This window comes from Echinops telfairi, unplaced genomic scaffold, assembly GCF_000313985.2.
Source record: "Echinops telfairi isolate 266 unplaced genomic scaffold, ASM31398v2 ScPeMD7_3533;HRSCAF=4204_0, whole genome shotgun sequence".
Classification (NCBI taxonomy): Eukaryota; Metazoa; Chordata; class Mammalia; order Afrosoricida; family Tenrecidae; genus Echinops; species Echinops telfairi.
In genome coordinates, this window is record NW_022107431.1 from 76,552,498 (window position 1) to 76,570,991 (window position 18,494).

Below are 18,494 nucleotides of genomic sequence, written 5' to 3' on the forward strand. Positions count from 1 at the left end.
CATGTGTTTTGTGAGTCTGAAGAGGACTTTATAAATTGGTATTGGACACATGGGCTATTATCGGACTTATAGGCTTGATCTGGACTAGGCTGGGATATTTTCTTAATATTCAACTGCTCTTGCATATAAAGCTCTTTCTTATATACATGAGTGTCTCTAGGAATTTGTTTCTCTAGTCTACCCAGACTAACATAGCTATTAAATATGGAAACCAGCTATTTGTCAAGGGCGTGCCAAATGATTCATTTTTTCTTGTTGGTCCATCCCTGGATTCTGTCCTGTTGTCTCTCCATTGTTTCTTCTATCATCAATAGCTCTTCAGGTCAATTTCAAATGCAGTATCTAAACTTTTAAATGTTTATATATTGGAATGCACGGAAATGTTTGATTCCAAATGAGAATCTACATTCATTGTTAATTCATAATTATCAATCCTAGAGCTTCATAATTTCTGGCAAGACTAGCACCCCCTCTGCTGCTCTTCTTCTCGGAAATGTCCTGGGCAGCAGACAACTAATAAGTACACTCGCAAAGGAACTTTATAAAATCAAGAACAAATGAAAATTTGGATTTAGCTGTCATTTATCAAACAATTTTACACATCTACTGAGAAGACTATAGGATTTTCTCCTTTGACTTAGTATTATAATATTCATATATAATTCTCTAATATGAAAACTGAATTCCAGGTATATATGAATTCTAGATTACTTCGTCTTACTATTCTTGGAAAACAATTCTATTTACTGTCCACTCTTAAGATGTTGGCATTAATAGTCATAATAAAAATATAACTGATCTGTTATTTTCTGTGTGCTATCTTAATATTTACAAAACTTTCCTCCTTCTTTATGCTCTGAAGGAGTTTAAGGATTATAGATATTTTACCCACTGCTACTGAGTTTGTTCCAACTCTCAGTGACACTGTATAGGTGTCCAAGACTGTAAACCTTCACAGGAGCAGACAACCTCATTGGTCTTCTGCTGAGTGGCTGGTGAGTTTGAAGCACTGACTTTGCAGCTTCACCCACTATGCTACCTAGGCTCCTTATGGGAATCATACATCCCTTAACTGTTTCAAAGAACCTACGGAACCATTTGGGTTTGGCAACAGTCAATTTTTATAGAATGAATTAAAATATTGTTGTTTTAACACAAGCAAGTTTTAATGTTAAAAGAGATTTCAGCAGAATTTTAAAGCAATCAGTACAAAGAGGCACTGAAAATTAGATATAACTCTGCATCAGAGGATAAGTAATTTACTCTTTCCAGATGATTTGTAATTTAAATAATCCCTAAAAATTTCTGGCATGATTCCAAAATGCTACTATACTGAAAGATGTATACTATGAAAATATTCTACAATACTTAACACTATTATTTTAAGCAAATAGCAAAATAGAAAAAAAACAAGGAAACTATGTCACTGATACATAGAAAGTACTTTTGTATTTTGATGAAATAAAAATTAACGGGTTTCAAGCCTATAACACTCATTAATCATTAATTACCTGTCTGTCAAAATGTACTTTTATATAGGGGTATCCTAGCATCAAGTACCATTTGATACCACAATGAATGAAGCTTCTTCCTCTCTCCTTAGTCCCTTAATCAAGTCTGGGAAGGCTGCCTCAGGCCCTGAACTGAATGGTAAAGGGCCAACAATGACCTGAATGGTAAAGGGCCAACAATGACCTCCAAACACGGGCACTTCTAACTTAGCTCTGCACTTCTAATTTCTAACTTGGCTCTGCAGCAGTCAATGTTACTGGCTACTTTCCTAGCTTCACAGCACTTTGTTTGTTCTTCTGTGTGACCCTCAGATGTTGGAATTCTATGTTTGACCCTTTGTTCTCACTCTGGAGTTTCACTAGAAATTGCATTCACCATGGTTTCCCCCTTCTCCTCTTTGCTCTAGTAGACTCACTCAAACCTATATTAGAATTTCAAACTCAGCAACCACCTACTGTCCTCAAGAGCAAGTCTGCTTTCATCTATCACAGACACCTCAAAGTTAATGTCTTTTCCACACTCGTACTCTAATGCTGGTGTTACAGTTAATGAAACTTCCATCCACTATGTCCTTCTAACGGAAACCGGAAAGTCCCTCATTTTCTGCTTCATCTTCATATTCACCAGTTCATTTTGATGTGTAGAGTCTGAAACTCTGGATGTTTATCTCTTCCCCAAACCTTCCTATTTCTAGGGCTTTATCAATTCCTGCCTGAATTACCACACTAGCTTCCTGTCTGAGAACCCTGCTTCTCTTCTGACCTCCTGCTGGACTATTCTATATTTACTACCAGAGACTGAAATCTCATTTTGTTACTCTTCTTAAAACAGAATAATGCAAAATTGTCAGTAATTTTTCTACTCCTTACAAAAAATATTGACATGCTTGAAAGACAAAATCCCCCATGAAGCACCTCAGGGATTATTTTAATTGTGGGTCAATGCATGTACAAAAATGCCTGTATTTATGGCTAACTCCTAGAATATTCGCTATCATTTCATACCTTTTTCTCCCATGCTAAAAAGAACAGACTAGGAACCCCGGAGAACAGAGGAAAGTGGGTGTGAAATTATTACAGGTATAATTCCTGTATCTTGAATCTGCTCTAACTTGTTAACAAAAGTCAACTATTTACAAAGTCTGTTATTTTCTGACTGCTCCCAACTGATTACGGAGAAACACAACACCCTCAGGACCACTGGTTAAAGAAATAAAATGTAAACTTCTGAGGAATATACATCATTACCATGTACGTTGTCAAAGTTACATAATCTGTTGTCCATTTGAGGCTTAAGAGTAAAGAGGTGGAGTTTAGCCTGTCAATCCGGTCATAGCCAATGAGGACACTGTGTGGGCATGGTCTTCTCCTGAGGATTCTGGGAACTTCTTTATTCCTCCTTGGAGGTGGGAGACATTCACTTTCAACTCACTCCCAGAGAGACACTGCAGCTGACAGGACACATGGAACTATGCTAGTGCCCTGAGCTGGAGAAACCATGTGGAGACCACACAGAGAAAAGCTGATGGAGCCAGACCTCTGGAGCTGGAGAAGTCACGTGGAGTCTCCTGCCAGTGCTGACATACCCCTACTGCCACTGTATCCCCAAGATTTCCCACCCACTGACCTGTGATCTTCCTGCATTCAACATCATTACATGTGTTCTGTGAATCAAAAGAGGACTTTATAGATTGATATGGAACACATGGGCTAATATCAGACTTATGGATTTGATCTGGACTGGGCTGGGATGTCTTCTCAATATTCAATTGCTCTTGTATATAAAGCTGTTTCTTATACACATGTGTGTCTATGAATTTGTTTCTCTAGTCTGCCTGGATTAACACATACATGAATGAAGCAAGCAGCCTCATGTCTCCATTTATTTTCATCTCTCCACCATGTCCCCTACCAAATGCTTGGATCCAGCCATTCTGAAATATTGGAGTTCCCAAACAGCTTCCCATGCAGCTTCATGTCTCCTCACCTTTGTACATCTTCCCTTTGCCTGAAGATTTCCACAGTCATTCACTAGATATTCATTTGACTGTCATGCGTCATGTATTTTAACAGGTCAGAATAAAATTCACAAACCATCTCAGTTATATTTGTAAATTTACATTTTGGTTTTTCAGTTTGAGAAAATGTGTAAGAATCAGAGAATGTGATTCACTCTCTTTGACTAAACTACTCCAACGGCTGCAAGGACAGATTCTTCTCGGCAGGACAATAGCTGTCAGTATTCCTCATGCCTTTCTCTCACCAGCTCAACATTTCTTTCATCTTTCTGCGATCTTCACTAGCGAGGGCCAGAGGGCCCTTCTCCATCTGCAAAGCTTCCTTTCCATAACACACAACCTGGATTAGAATGTCTGAGTTGGACCTTCCTTCCAGGCTTGGCTGGCTGACTGGATTACCTTGAACTCCCAGGCATTGCGATGTGGCATGAGCAACTTCACAGAATATAAACTATCAAATGCTACCTAGGCACAATAACCATTAATCATGCCAGGCATTCAAAAGGTGTCTTATTGTTCAAAAAGTTAAGGTACTTATGCTATTACAATGGAGAATCTAAATTGGCTATAATTTAAGAGTACATTTTTCTTACAAATAAATTTGGTTATGGTATTTATAACCATATAGAATACTCATTACTGGTTGGAACTAACTCGATGGTACCTAACAATGGCAACCACAACAACAGTATCCCTCAGCAAGGGACAAAAAGGTCTGGGGCTGTCCCAACCCCAAGGAAGCATGCAGGCAGAGGTTTGGGTTGTCACATGAGTGACATGCGACTGGCATTTAATGCCAAGGTGGCAGGAAAGATAAATACCTCCTACTGCAGAAGGCCCCTGTAGAGACCTATTGGAAAAAAGAATATGTCCAAATAAAATCCAAAAAGTACAGTCAGTCAGAAGACGGTAGAAGGAACATATGGTAGAAGAATAAATAGAGCTCAAAGAAACTGTAGAATACTAAGAGGAATAAGCATACCTCTTACAATCTCAATGCTTTTAATTTTGATAGCAAATCATCTTTAACATAAAGTGTGGATAGTTGAGTCCAATGCCCACACTTATAGTTACAAAATAGAGCCTAATTTATTGCTTTATTTCTACTGATTTTAGTTGTGATGAGTCGCTGTGAAGTCGTTCCAATTCCTGGTGACCCGGGGTGTGCAGGGCAGAGCTGCTCTGAAGTCAGAGCTGGGACTTTCCAAAAGCAGAGCGCCGGGCCCTGCACCTCCAAGTGGGCTTGAACTAGTGAGCTCATACTCCAACACTTCACCAGCTATACCAGCTGGGAACTCTTATCAAAACAGTGATAGAATACCATATTTAGCAGTAAATCCAGAATCATTAAAGTTCAATTAAAACAAACAAGGTAAAATCCTCTAACATCATTTTGCCTAGTTTTAAAAAATCCAAATGTGCTATACACAGGATTATGTGCAATTTACCAATTATCTAGTAAAACAGCCATGAATATCTAAACGGCTACAGAGTTACAATGTAATATCCAATATTGCTACTAAATATTTTCAGCTTACCTCATAAGGTAGTTTATCAAAATATCCATTATTTGGCCATTCCCTGAGAGCAGCACTGCTAAACTTTTTGTTAAGAGTATCCATTCCACAATCATCATTTTCTTCATCATCATCATTTTCCAGACCATTCATGTCCATGCTTGAAGTCTTGGGAGACAGCCCTGGCTTGTCCTCCATACCATGGAGCACGACTGCATCTAATTCAGTGTAATAATCCAGAAGAGAACTATTCACTTCCAGCCGCAAAAGGTTTGTGGGGAAATTTATCTGCTTAATACAAGGCTTAAACTGACGAGCCTGGGAAGCATTCACCTTCGTAGGTCTCTCTGACCAAAGAATCTCCCATCTGCCAAAGAAAAAAACTTCCCTATAACATACTTTAGACTGAGATGTCCTGTTAGCATAAAGTGATGGCCGCACACCAATGAAGCACAACGTGAAGCGGGACCATCAAATAAAGTAACCAGAATCAAACACAAGTACTGTTTCCAAGATGTGAAAGAACAAAGAGGCTACGTGCCATAGGGTTTATTACTCAAATGATACGTTAAAATATTTTATTGTGAATTGAGTGAAAGGTTTATAGAGCAGATCAGCTTTCCATTTGACAATTCATACACATCTTGTTTCACGCCATCGAGGGCTGTCCCCACAAAAGAACACCACTCATCTCACTTCTACCCTGTGCTCACTGTTTCCATCCCTCCTCCTTTCCTAACCCTTCTGAATTTTGTCCTGGGGCAAATGCAGCGCTTTTGATTTTGCCTCTCCCTAGAGCATATTTCATATTGGTCCGTTTTAAAACTGTAATGGGTAGTTAGAGGTATGTCCAGTACAACACTCAAATTTTAGAGGAATATAAAGCACATGGGACAAAGACCCCCCCCATTGTGGAAACTAAACTGAACATCTTGCCTCACAAAGGTCCCCTACTTCATTTGTTACTGACCTCAAGTTTTCTTATTACATGGGTTAAGCATTGGGCTGCTAATCTAAAGGTTGGTGGTTCAAGCTCACAAGCCATTCTCCAGGAGAAAGAAAGAGGCAGTCTGCTTCCTTAAAGATTTACAACCTCAGAAACCCACAGGGCAGTTCTACTCAGTCCTACAGGGTCACTGAGTTGGAATCGACAGCAGGTTTGGGTTTAGCTGGGCCATGTTTTAGTTATCCTTGTATCTCTAGTCTCAAGCAATTACCTAACACATAATATATGACTATTTTGTGTTATTTCTCCAAATGGACTACATATTACTTTTCACACAAGAAATAAGTGAAGATATTTTTACTTTATCCTTGTGGTACTACTGCAAAATGACATCATATGTTGTTAAGAGGAGTGAGTGTCTTATGCCCTGGAAACAAGGCTCCCTGAGGACCCTGTGAAAGAACTGCTTTCACCAGCTGATAGCACACTCGGACTCAGCCAATCTGTGTTACTGTTTAGAAGTTTTTGTGAAGCCCAACAGAAAACAGAAAATACATTATAGAAGTCCCATCCACCAAGTGCTCCACAGTAAATGAACACACAGACGACACACACACGATTCAGAGCTCGGAACATACCACAATGTATGTGAAATCATGAAAACTTAAATATAAGCCTTTAAAAGACAAATTAAAGCAGAAAACTGTATTTTAATCACATGTTAATCTACTGAAGGCCTCTCTATCTACCTACCTTGCAGGACATGCAAAATGGATAGGTCAAAATGGCTTTCTTAACATTTCTAGTATACTTAAGTACATCCATTTAATACAATTTTAGTATAATTTTTGCTGTTGCTTCTTTATAGAATGAGCATTGTATATTAAGTTGTACATATAACATTAAGATGTCAGTGTAATAGCATAGTTAAAACAGAATATCAGGTTATTATCAGTTTTAAAAAGATTTTGAAATATGTCTAAATCAGTTTCAGTTTATATTTTTATTTTTTTCCTTGAGGACCTAACAAGTAACAAGGAAAAATAGTAAAAAGAGAAAAAAAGGTATTTTATAGGCCCTTGGCTGCCTGAATTAAGTTAGCATAAATTCCAAGGACAATACAAACTCTGGTATCATACATTCAAGTGAATTTTTGTTTAAAATACCCCAATGAAACTAGACTGCATCATTTTCAACTTTGAAAGAGAAAGGTGTGTATTTTACCGAAGAAGAAAATATGATCTTTTTTTTAATTCTGTAAAAATAAAGCCAGAATTTTTAAAAACAGTAAGTTAAAACATGAATACACACATGCTTGCATACAGGGATATTCTCTCCTCTCTCTCTCTCTCTCCTGGGAGATTCCCCAACTCTTTTAATCTTCTAGACCTAGGACACTGTTGATGCACCTTAATTAACTCCTTTTAATCACTGGGCAAATGTGGCTAAACTTTTATGCCCTGGAAATTTATCTTGGCGTCCGTCTCAGGCTGGGGTTTGGTTTACAGAGGAAAGGCTCAGTTCTCCACTGGTAGCCAACGGCATAATCTTTCCCATGCCACTCATCTTGTTTTCTGCTCATCAACGCCCTCTGATGTTTCAACTGTACTGAATGCCCACTATGTGCCCAGAGCTTGAGAATAATGCACTAAACCACTCTCTTCTCTGTGACTGCTGAAATGCAGATCGGCAAAAGAGGAAGAGAGAGCTTTCGCTAATGGAGAACACAGACAGCAAACTTTCTTACTGGCATTCAGGTTTGAAGTCAAACACGTGGATGCATGAAGCTTCCTCATGACCTATGTTGCCATGGTCAGTAAGCATATCAAGCAGTCAACATTTCAGCCTGTTCCATTTCAGCAGCTCGAATTGAAACGATAGGACAGGAAAACACACAGGAATAAAAGAAAAACGTGTTTCTGATAGGTGAACATCCTATTGTTCACTTCCCTCATAACACATCCCTAATCGGAAATTAACAACCAGGCATTTAGGATACAATTAGGGTACTATACATGGTCAGAACACTGACTTTTTAATATAGGCATAAGAGTGGATGGATGTGTAGATTTTTGCTTCCCTGTCCAATTGCCCCCTTTCCTATCTGATTCCCTCTGAGATCAGAAAAAACTGGATGGTGCCTCGCTACCATTACTGAACATCTTGAACAATGATCCTCTAGAATAACAGCTATCAGAAGAAAGAAAATGCAGAACAAACGCTTTATTTCTCATGGAATCCACACTCTGGAGTCATTGAGGCTGGATAAGCCCCTGAAATTATTGCCCTCAGATAATCTCTAAACCTCAAACCAAAATATCCCCTGAAGTTTCCAGAAAAACCAAGCAATAATTTAGTTGAGCTAGTAAAGAATGTCTGCCTTGAGCACTGTGTGCTTTTAACGTGATGTATATGGAATCAAATTGACAACAGCAACTCTAAAGATAAGATAGGAGTCTTTGGGGATACCAAGTTATTAATGGGTGAGCAAGTTGGGAAATGAAGGTGTCAGGCTGAGTTTTCTAAATGAACAAAACTAATGAAGTGTATATATATAAATATATACATGGAGAGATTTATTAAAATAAAATCACCCATGCCATTGCAGAGTCTGGCAATTCCCAAACCCGTGAACCAGGTGTCAAACTAATGGCTTCTCCTGACTCATGTAGTTACAAGGAACTGGTGAACACAAAACTGGCAATTGAGACATCAGGATGCTGGCTCACAGGACTAGAAAAGCTGGAAACTCTTAAAATATACAGGTCATAGCAAAGGCTGATAGCTCATAGTCTACGAACTGGAGGTCAGAGGGTAATGAGAGTTGGATGCAGGATGAAAATAGAGTTACGTTTGGTCAGACCATCCATAGATATTAGATGCAGACCACACCTCCCAATTGACTGGCTTAGAACTGACTGACTGTTCACACTAGACTACAAAACAGAAGGTGATTATATTACATTATGGAAGAACCATCAGACCTACATCTACAAAACCTCTGAGAATCATTGTCTAGCCAATTTGACACGCGCTCTTCACCATCACACACGGTTAGATTGGTTCCACACTCAAAGAACGTTATCAATGTCACTGAATTGTACACGTAGAAATACTTGACTTGTTATATTTTCTGCTATGTACATTCTCAAGAACAGTAATAATATGTATTAAAATGCTTCAAGACCTTCATTTGCTGATATGACATGACTCAAAAACAAAAGGAACAGCTGTAGGCATCCATTAATAACCAGAATGTGGAATGTGTAAAGTACGGGTCAAGGAAAACTGGAGTAGACAAAAATGAAATGGAATGCTTAAAGATCAATATCTGAGACATTAATAAGCTGATATGGACCGGTGTCGGCCATTTTGATTCAGATAATTATATGGTGTACCAAGCATGAATAACAAATTGAAGAAAAATGGTATCACATTCAACTTTAAAAAGAGCATTTCCAAATCTACCCTGAAGTATAATGCTGTCAACGATACGATAATATCCAGAGACCTACAAGAAAGACCACCTAATACAACTACTATTCGCATTCATGTACCAAGCATTAATACCAAAGATGAAAAAAACTGAAGATTTTTACCAACTAAAGAAGTCTGAAATTGATTAAACATGCAATTAAGATATATTTATAATCACAGGTAACTGGAATTGGAAATTTAGGGACAAAGAAGGATCAATAGTTGGAAAACACGGTCTTTATGATAAAACGTTAGAAATCATATGACAGAATTTTGAAAGATCAACGACTTACTCATTGCAAATACCTTTTTTTCAATAACATAAACAGTGACTGCATAAGTGAATTTCAACAAATGAAATAAACAGGAATCAAATCCATTATATCTGTGGAAAGGAACAATGCAAAACCTCAAAGTCATCAGTCAGAACAAGACTAAGGGCAATTGTGGAATGTCCCATCCTTTGCTTATATGAAAGCTAAAGCTATAGAAAATTTAAACAAATCTACAAGAGCCAAAGCATAACCTTGAGTATATCCTGCCTGAATTTCGAGACCGTCACAAGAACAGACGTGTGCAGTGAACACTAATGACTGAAAATCAGATGATTTGTGGATGACACTAAGGACTTGGTACAGGAAGAAAGCAAAAGGTCATTAAAAACACCAGAAGGAAAAATAAATAAAAGATTAAAATGAATGCCAGAAGATACTTTGACTAGACCAGAGGATGTGCACTGGTACAGGTAGGAACTGGAAACACAGGGAATCCAGGGCGGATGAGCCCCAAGGACCAGTGGTGAGAGTGGCGATAGGGGGAGGGAAGAGGGAAGGGGGACAGAAAGGGGGAACCGATGACAAGGATCTACATATAGCCCCCTCTCTGGGGGACGGGCAGCAGAAATGTGGGTGAAGGGAGACGTCGGTCAGTGTACGACATGACAAAATAATAAAAATCTGTAAATTATCAAGGGTTCAGGGGGAGAGGGGTGGGGAGGGAGACGAAAAGTGAGGAGCTGACACCAAGGGCTCAAGTAGAAAGAAAATGTTTTAAGAATGATGAGGGCAACAAATGTACAAATGTGCTTGACATACAATGTACATACGTATGGATTGTGATAATAGTTATATGAGCCCCCAATAAAATGATCTAAAAAAAAAAGGATACTCCTAAATTTGCTCTTGAACAGAGTAGCTAAAGTGAAAATAAGAAAAATAATGACGTAAAAGAGTCAAGCAGAAAATTTCAAAGGGCATTTTGAGAAGACAAAGTAAACTATCATAATGAAATGTGCAAAGGCCTGCAAGCTATGAATCCAAAAGGGAAGTGCATGCATGATGTCGCATGTGGAATGAACCAAAGGAAAACAAAATCAATGTGCTTGCTTCCCATGCCTATCTTATAGAAGTAGGCAAACCCGCAATAACATAGACCAAACAAAAAGAAAACAAGATTGAGGAAATAAAAGAAAAACAGAGAAAAGCTACACGATTCCAGGTCTGTCCACTGACCTTTATGACTACTTCCTCACTAGTCCTGGGGGAATTCCAGGAGCTGCCCCTCCTAGCCTCAAGTCTATTACTGGGGCTCTTTAGGGGCTTTGTGGCTTGGCTTGGCTCCCACTGCTGGTCTGTTATGTTCCCTTCTTGGTTCACCCCACTGCAGGGGGGTTCAGACCGGACTAACTCTCCGCCATGTGTCCCCACTATTGTTCTCTGTCACATTGCGCTCCAGTGAGGGGCCATGTCTCGAGCTGTTGCCAGCCTTACAGTCTTCTCTGTGCCTTAGCAGCTCCGTGCAGGAACATCGTTCTCCGGCTGTGGTGTGACAGTATGGGGTCCAGACCATCCCTTTCTCTTTTTCTTTCTTGGTTTGCTTCCATGTGGGCATGGTATGCCGGCTCCTCTCCCCGACCTGCAGGTTTTAGTGTTGTTCTCTCAGTCCCTGAGGGACTTGGGGGGAGAAGGTGGTGGGGAAAGGGTGTGGTGAGCAAACAACATCATGGAGAAGGGAACAACTGGGGAATTAAAATCAACAGGAGGACGTAGAGATCCTAGGGGTGTTGGAGCAACATCAATCTAGCTGAGAAGAATTACTAAGAGGCAGAAGTAGGGCAAGCATGATGGTGGGTCAGGAGGAAGGTAAAAGGAAACAAGAGGAACGATCTAGGAAGCAAATCTAATGGATAGAGGTATAAGCCTTGATGTACATATATAAATGTTAATTCATAAAAATAGAGGTATTGGCCTATGTACATATATTTAAATGGCAATACACTAAGGTAGTGGATGGATTTCAGGCCTCTGCTCATCCCCTCCCTTAATTATAAGAACACTTTGCTTTGTTCTGACAAACTGGCATTCTGCGATGCTCACCCTCCCAGTACAATCACTGAAGACAAAATGGGTGTATAAGCAAATGTGGTGAAAAAAGCAGATGGTGCCCAGCTATTAAAAGATAGAGCATCTGGGGTCTTAAAGGCTTGAAGTTAAACAAGTGGTCATCCAGCAGAGAAACAACAAGCCCACACGGAAGAAGCACACCAGCCTGTGCGATCATGAGGTGTCATTGGGACCGGGTAACAGGTATCAGAAGACCCACAACAAATAAAACCATATTGTTAAGAATGAGGCGGGTCAGAGCAGAGACCCAAAGCCCATATGTAGACAATGGGACATCAGGGAAGGGATGAGTCAACCAGCGCACGGTAAAGCACCCATGAAACACACAATATTCTTCTGGTTCCTTGAGGTTTCCTTACCCCTCACTATCATGACCCCAGTGCTGCCTCTCATTTTGGACTAGACCGGAGCCCGTGCACAGGTACACATAAGAGATAAGAGATCATGACACATGGAAGGCAGGAACAGGAATGGGAATAGCAATACCAGAAGGGTAGGGGAGGGTGGAGAAAGGAGAGGTGGACGGGGAACCAATTGCAATGATGGACACATACCACCACCACCTTCCAGGGGGACAAACAACAAAAACCGTGGGGGAAGAGAGACAGCGGTTGGTGTAAGATATGAAAATAATAATAATTTATAATTTATCAAGGGGTCATGAGGATGGGGTGGGGAGGGAGGGAAAAAAGAGGAGCTGATACCAAGGGCTCAATAGAAAGTAAATGTCTAGAAAAGAATGATGGCAGCATATATACAAATATGCTTGATACAATTGATGTATGGATTGTTATAAGGCTTGTAAGAGCCCCCAATAAAATGATATTTTAATTAGAAAAAAATTCAAGCCTTAGATGGTAATGTTAGATAAAATAATGAACCATGAAAGAAGCATCAAAAGAAAATGGTCACTACACCAAAAAATGTGGTTAACGTTCAATTACTCAATTATTTCAGGAGGGGGCATATGATCAAGAACCTCAGGTTCTGATGGAAGAAGTCCGTATTAGTGCTCATTCCTAAGAAAAGTGATCCAAGAGATGAGGAAACTATCAAAACATCACTAATAACACACACACGTAAAACTTTGCTGAAGATAAATCTAAAATGGTTGTAGCAATATGTCAACGGGGAACTGCCAGGAATTCAGGCAGACGATGGATACATTCCTGATGTCAGGATGGATCTTGACTAAAAACCAAGAATGCCAGAAAGATGTTTACTAATGTTTAGTTGGCCAACTAGACATTTCACTGTGTGGAGGATAAATTATAGAAAACCTTGCAAAGAATGTGAATCCCAGGGGACTTAATTGTGCTCATCAGGACTTGCACAGAGACTCAGAAACACTCAAACAGAACCTGGAGACACCGTGTCGTTTACAATCACGAAAGGCACACGTGAGGGTTTATTTAGGTTGCCATGTTTCATTCTGTACATCAAGCTAATAGTATGAGAAGTTGGAATCTGTGATGAACACACAGCAGGTTTGGTGGAAGACTTACTGACAACCTGCAATATGAAAATGACACAGGTTTACTTGCTGAAAGTAGGACTTAAAGAACTTAATGATGAAAATTAAAACTACCTACAGCCTTCAGTATGAATTACATCTCAATATAAAGAAAACTAGTATCTTCACAACCAGACCAGAAAGCAACATAACGGTAAAGGGAGAAAATATTCAAATAGTCAAAGATTTCATTGTTGGGAGGTCCACAGTCAACCTCTATGAGAGCAGCAATCAAGCATGATGAATCACACGGGGCAAATCTGTGGCAGAAGAGCTCTTTTACATATTAAGTGCCGAGTTCCCACTATGGAGGCTGCCCCAAGCCAATCACATCATACCAAACCCAAACCAAACTCACTGCCATCAAGTTGATTCCAACTCATATCCCCCCTACAGGGCAGAGTAGCACTGCCCCTGTGGGTTTCCAAGACTGGAACTCATATGGGAGTGGAAAGCCTCCTCCTTCTCCAGCAGAACTGCTGGCAGTTTCTAACCGCTGAACTTGTGCATAGCAGCCCAACACATACCCACTACACCATCGCAGGCTTGTAAAAGTCCTTTCAAAGGACACCAGGACCTAATCTACCTGCCTCTCTACTATTATTGATGCCTCTTCTTCCTATTACTCTCACTTACTGGGCTCCAGTGCCTTGACCTTCTTCTTGCGCCATGAACATACAAGGCCCCTCCCACCTCAGGCCTTTATCTTTGCTGCTGCCCGTTGCTGAAGCACTTATCTCTCTAGGTTTCGTGACTTGCTCATGTTTTGCTCAAATCGTTCTTTCTCAGTGAGTCCTTTCCTGATTGCTCTACTGTACCTTTTCCATACCTGGCTTTTCACCACTGATCAGTAATTTACCACATAATATAGCTCCCTTCACAAGAGAAAAAGTGAATGGGGGAAGAGATATTTGTTATGCCCACAGTGCCTAACATGTGGAAGATGTGCAAATATTAAATAAGTTTTTAAAGGAGCATAAAGAGCTCTAAAACCCTAAAATGAACGAGTAAATGATAGAAAACCTGACCAATAAATATGATCATATTTCACAGCCACTGGGGTAATGCTGTCTCATTAGTAACCCTACAGGACAGGGTAGAACTGTCCTGTGGGTTTCCAAGACTGTAACTGTTGAGATACAAATGGTTCTTCAGCATATGGAAAAATGCTCAACCTCACAGATAATTTGTAATTTAATGTTAAAAAGAGGTTATATATCTTTTTACCTCTTAATAAAATTACTTTAAAAATTAATTTTAGCAAAAATGCTAAAGTGTATTAACAAACTATGAATGAGGCTTTCGCCCAAGAGTTACACACAGAGGTTGCTGTATGTACATAAGGCACATAAGTATGACCCTCATCCCACCCTGTTCCATAAGTTTAAAACATAGCCTCTTTTTTTTTCAAATCATTTTATTATGGGCTCATACAACTCTTATCACAATCCATACATACATCAATTGTGTAAAGCACATTTGTACATTTCACTGCCCTCATCATTCTCAAAACATTTGCTCTCCACCTAAGCCCCTGGCATCATCAGCTCATTTTTTTCCCCTTCCTCCCCACGCCCCCCTCCCTCATGAACTCTTGATAATTTATAAATTATTATTTTGTCATATCTTGCCCTGTCCAATGTCTCCCTTCACCCACTTTTCTGTTGTCCGTCCCCCAGGGAGGAGGTTATATGCAGATCCTTGTAATCGGTTCCCCCTTTCCAACCCACTCTCCCTCTACCCTCCCAGTATCACCACTCACACCACTTACTGGTCCTGGATTCCCAAAACACAGCCTCTTTAAGAAGGCAATTGGCACCATGTAGCAAAAGTTTGATATTGGAAGTACAAGTTCACATATCCATGTCCCAGGAATCCTCTAGGACTTATCCTACAGACACATTTGCACACTTGGGCTATGACTACCATGGTTATGTACTATGTTTGCAATAGTCAGGACTGGAAACAACCTCATCAGCAGGGGACTTGTTAAGAAGTTGGGGTAGATACATGATTTGCATTATTTTCTGCCATAGAAAAGAACAAGGAAGCACTCTTTGTCTATTTATGGGAAGACCCGATATATGTGGGGTCTGAAAGAAATTCATGGAAAGATAATGGAGTATCTCCATAAGCTTTTTTGAAGCCCTGTTATATATTATTAAGTGAAATATGCAAATGGAAGAACAGTGTGAATAGTGTGCTTACTTTTGTATATAAAACTAAAGTAAGAATAAATTAGTATATTCATGTATCAACATACAGACACTCTGGGAAAAACAATACAAATGAGACTGATAAGTAGTTTCTTAGGATGAGAAATGGATGGTAGGTACATAGAAAACTGTATATATGAGACTACATGATATACTTTTCAGATTTTTGAACCCAGGCTGTATTACCTAGTCAAATAATTATACTAAAAAAAAAAAATCAGAAGACTGATCTACAAAGGAGGCAGGAGCTGCTCTGGGAAATAATGATGCAAATAGGTAGGAGGAATGAATAAATTACTTAAAACATTCATTTTTAAATAAATATGCTGCTGCAAAATCATCCATGTAACAGTAAAGCTAATTGCCTAAGGATCTTTTATAAGAATCATTCTATAGGTCTATTTTGAGTTCATCAAAGTATGTAAAAATAATTATCATTATGCCTGTTAGAAAATATTTTAGAAGTCATATTTTCCTACCAACTTCTCAGAATGGTCCATGCTCCAATTAGTTCAAATGTTGCTTGGCATATATGGTACATTTTGTGATACACAATCTCAGCATCTATTAATATTACAGTGTTGAGTGCTATAGGTATGAAGAATACATTAAATAGTATGATTTTTCTTCCCCTTCAACATAGCAAAGGAAATTTCAAACATCAACTTTCTTCAAATTACTTAGGCAAACACCCTCCCAGTGGGAGGGTGGCAGTGTGGGGAACCACACATATTATACTATTTCGGCCAGTTACAGGAGGCAGGTCATTGAAAATTAGTCTTACCTTACTTCAGCTGGTGGACTTGGGGAATAGGGATTGGCAGAACAAGCCAGAATTCTAATCACGGCTCCTGGATGATAGGTTTCCAGAACGTGCACAGCTGTAGGATACACCTGTTGTTCAAAAGTAAGTTCCACGTAGTCCTGGCTCTGAAAATTAGGAGGTGTCCTTTTGAATGGCAAGGAAGCACTAGGACACTGATCCCACCACGTTCCATACGTTCGAAACACAGCTGTCTGAGTAAAGTCACCAGAACTTGGGAAGACATTTGGTACCCCTGCCAGATTCCACATGGTGTAGGACATACTATTCTCACTTCCATAGTGAGAACTGAAATCTACTACTTCTTTGGCATACTGGACCAGCTCCGCATTGAGAGGGGAAGCCCGGCTGTTTGGGGCTAGAGTTCTATGGCTGTCCATCATTTCTCCTCGTGCAGCTGTCCTGGCTCGGCGCCGAAGGCATATATAATAAAACATAGTCAGAACTGTTAACATGGGGAAAACTGGTGGCATCTAGATGTGAACTATGAAGCTTCAAAAGGTCAGGTGTCCTCAGTAAGATGGATGATCTCTTTGAAGGATGTTCTAAAAAATGAATGGGTTGGTGAAGTGAAATAATTTAAGTAAGTAGAAAAAAATGCATGAATAAGGTAAATAATAGGTTTCCCCATGCCCCACCAATGGAATTTCCCAGAACAAAACTTTTGAAAAAATAAGTTTTTTTAGACCGAAAATATAAATCTCTGGTATAATCTATCTAACAATATTTCTAACAAACCTAAACACTGTATATGCACACAACCTTATGCTATATGAGAAACCTTATGGCTGCATGGCAAACAAAACTGGTACTTAAGGTAATGGAAGATGCATGATCCCAAACCTCTTCTCTACTCCATACAAAAGTATAACCAGCATTGAACGAATATTCAATGCTTGGGGCTTCTAAAATTAAAATTATTTTGAATATATGACCAATCACTAAAATGCAGCTGGAAATTCAAGAAGAGTCTTCAGTATTGCTGTGATTTCACATTTTAACAAATCGTTTTCTATTGTTAATTATTTCTCTCTCCTAAACATGCGAAGTCCAGATTTCATAATGTGGGAATATAGCTTTCTGGGGTTGACAGTTAATCCAGACCAACTAAATCAACTGCCTTACACATCACAGATCACCAGACAGTGTTTAATTTATAGCTCGTGGTGTTATTTGTTAGGGCAGTTCACGGCTGGCTAGCAATCTGGTCTGTTGCCAGCCCCTCTTAGAAATCACTCACCCCAGATAGAATGGTCACAAGATACACAGAGGAAATGCAAAAGTTGGCATTCATCCATGTGGCCTGAAATCTGCATGCTGATTCCAGGAACAGGTTCTGAAATGTGACATGTGCTTACCTGTAAAACAAGGGTTTCAGAATATATTTTTATTTCCAACTTGAGAAACACAACAAAAAGATTATTACAGGTTAAAAAAAACCAAAACAACCACATTTATTAAAAAGCAGTGTTCAATCTGAACAGGTCACATTTTTCTGAATCTTGTAGGCAACTGTGGATAATTAATACATTTTAAAATTTATGACAAAACACAATTACCATGTAGTAATTCTTTCTACATAAAGGTTGCACACCCATAGCTTATGCACCAAACTATGTTGACATTAAACAGTTCTGCAAAATTTAAATTAGTCTGAAACCTTTAGTAACCTAGAGGGACCTATGAGAAGAGCTTGCCTAAGCTCTCCAAGTAGCTGCCACTGTTTATAGGCAAGCCCACTAGTTTATAATACAAGCTTGGCTACTGTCCACACTGAAAAAAATGGCCTCTTGTCTAAACAACTGAGCAATCAAACACATCATATATACTCGAGTATAAGCCGATCTGAATATCAGCCAAAGCACCTAATTTTACCACAAAACTGCATTAAAAAATGTGCTGAAAAATCTTGGTTTATACATGAGTATATATGGTACTTTTTTTATATCTGTAAAATCTTGAGTTTAGTTTTTCAGTAAAAGAAGGTGAATGCATTAACTTCTATTTAACAGAGAAATATGTGATCATTCTAAAACTTTAGAATTAAGATTGTAAGACATCATTATACTAA

At 39.2% G+C, this 18,494-nt stretch overlaps 1 protein-coding gene across 4 annotated transcripts in view; it reads right to left on the reverse strand.

The window, feature by feature from the left end:
* FBXL4 (F-box and leucine rich repeat protein 4) overlaps positions 1-17,774 on the reverse strand; it is a 63,467-nt gene extending 45,693 nt beyond the window's left edge. For 3 of the 4 annotated variants that reach the window (XM_045294575.1, XM_004710903.2, XM_045294576.1), the window contains exons 1-3: positions 17,664-17,750; positions 16,385-16,968; positions 5,068-5,413 (exon numbers count right to left, since the gene is read on the reverse strand). In XM_045294575.1, coding sequence (XP_045150510.1) covers positions 5,068-5,413; positions 16,385-16,896 — 858 coding nt within the window. In that variant the 5' untranslated portion in view covers positions 16,897-16,968; positions 17,664-17,750. Of the gene's footprint in view, positions 1-5,067; positions 5,414-16,384; positions 16,969-17,663 lie in introns of all 4 variants that reach the window. The other variant, XM_045294577.1, reaches the window with a different exon arrangement.
* Between the last annotated feature and the right edge of the window lie 720 nt (positions 17,775-18,494).